Below are 2,045 nucleotides of genomic sequence, written 5' to 3' on the forward strand. Positions count from 1 at the left end.
GCCAGGGATAATTCTGAGAAATCGCTGCTCTCTGAGCTCGAAAAAATTGTGCGGTAGTTGACGGGATTTATCGCAACAACATTTCCATGGACAAAACGAAGGATAATGATGCCTTATGTGAGTAGGCAGTTGATTGTCATATTTGTGGGCTGCCGCTGGATAGGAAAACGGAAACTCCATGTAGAGATAACTGTCATTACAGGGAAAATTCTGTGGCGCAGCTCACAACGCATGCCACTAGAAGTAGGGTAAACATTGGTAATTTCGTGAGGATTCCTGTATCTAGTTAATTTAAAGTACATAAAAATATTTTGAAAGTCTGCTGAATTACGTATGTAAGCCTGTCCTTAAATGCATTACTCAGTATGCACAATGTTATGATTAGTTGATTCTACATTCTCTCCCTTATGATTTCATCAACTAATAATTTTGTAGGTTATTTCGTGATACCATTTGGTAAGTTGGTGACATTACTTGGGTAATTTTGTGATAATGCATTAATTAAATAATGAAAGCATTGTATTTCGATAAAAGATTTTATTTTGACATTTTACGACATTGAGGCTTATTTATGATAATAATGATAAAGTACTGACGAGGTAATGAGCAAAAACACTGAATTGAATTTACTGATTAAATGAAAGCCCCATTTTAGTCTTCATCAGAAAGGTTGTTACACATAAAAACGTCCTCACTCTCTTCAAAAGTATGTTGACACTTCGAATGGTACCACATTAAACAAAAACTACACTGAATCCATAGCGCCCCTGATTTTTTCCTCACGTCTTCTAAATAACTGTGGCCACAGGATCCACATTTATTGTCATCCTTCGTCCTCTTCTTTGTCACTCGAGTGGTGCTGGGTTGTGGATTTAATGTATCTTCCTTTCGTGGCCTACCTATAAATCAATAAATTTCATTAAAATAAATAAAGAACAACTCAAAGGAACAACTGTCAACTCTGTTAATGAAGCACGTGAGATAATATTTTAGAAAATGCGTAGGCCTACCTCCGGTTCTTTTGGGAGCTGCTTATTGAATTGGAGTCAGACATTTTGCCTTGCTATCTGTCTTTCTCCTCCGCTTTCATTTGTTCCCATCATCTGTTAAGGCAGGAGGAGCAAGAAGTTCATTCACCTCTGAATGACTTTCTGAATCATCTAATGCTGGTTCCAGGTTGTCTTCTGCAGGTTTGTCTGTCAGCTTTGATGTTGCTATTGCCTCATTACTCACAGCGGCAGGATTAAATGGATATATCCCAGTCTTCCTAAAAGCTGATATGGTCTCAGGACTGAAAGCACTGTAGTAAGCAGGTTTCAACAATTTGTGGAAATCAGGTCTATTGGGTCTGAGACCTGGATTCTTGAACATGTAGCTATTTAAAGATTTTCCCCATGATCTTTTAAGTTGCCCATATTCCCCTACATCCAATGGTTGCAGAATGTGAGTAGTGTGAGAAGGAAATGTCAGAAGAAAGATTTGGTTCTTCTTGGCCAGATCAATGACCTCCTCTGAAATATGGGATCCATGGGAATCCATTACTAAACTACAGGTCTTGCAGGAGGTATACATTGTATGAAATGATTGAACCATTCCAGAAAAGTTCTCCATTTATCCACCCTTTTGGTGATAGTTTCACAATGGTGCCAGGAATTACGTCTTTCAGAAGATCTTCTGACATTCGAACACCCTTAAATATGCCCACAGGTGGTATCCAGTGACCACTAGCATTGATACAGGCAAGCAATGTGTGATTTTCACCTCGATCAGCAAACGTTCTGCTATATACATACTTTTTGCCAATTGCTGTAACGATCTTGGATGCTTTCACCACATATGAGAGCCCTGTCTCATCGCAATTCCATGCTACATCTGGACGATCTTGAACTCCTAAATCTGTGACTAATGCTTCTAATTTTTGATAAAAGTCAGTAATTATTGACCTATTTTCCATTGAAGACCTATAAAAGCAGCTATATTTTCAGGCACTCTTAAGGTAAGCCCACAATGTGTTTTAAAATCTTTCCGCCACCAGTCCCATGCAG

At 38.5% G+C, this 2,045-nt stretch overlaps 1 protein-coding gene across 1 annotated transcript; it reads right to left on the bottom strand.

Annotated features, from left to right (window-relative positions):
• Positions 1-1,086: 1,086 nt before the first annotated feature.
• On the bottom strand, positions 1,087-1,539 carry LOC126470867 (uncharacterized). The gene has a single exon (XM_050098882.1). It carries the CDS (start codon positions 1,537-1,539, stop codon positions 1,087-1,089), a length of 453 nt encoding a protein of 150 aa, XP_049954839.1.
• Positions 1,540-2,045: the final 506 nt, after the last annotated feature.

Source organism: Schistocerca serialis, chromosome 3 (assembly GCF_023864345.2).
Source record: "Schistocerca serialis cubense isolate TAMUIC-IGC-003099 chromosome 3, iqSchSeri2.2, whole genome shotgun sequence".
Taxonomy (NCBI): Eukaryota; Metazoa; Arthropoda; class Insecta; order Orthoptera; family Acrididae; genus Schistocerca; species Schistocerca serialis.

What these genes read in the sequence shown, in the direction of transcription:
- LOC126470867 (XM_050098882.1), bottom strand. Translation starts at nt 1,539, where the DNA reads ATGGATTCCCATGGATCCCATATTTCAGAGGAGGTCATTGATCTGGCC.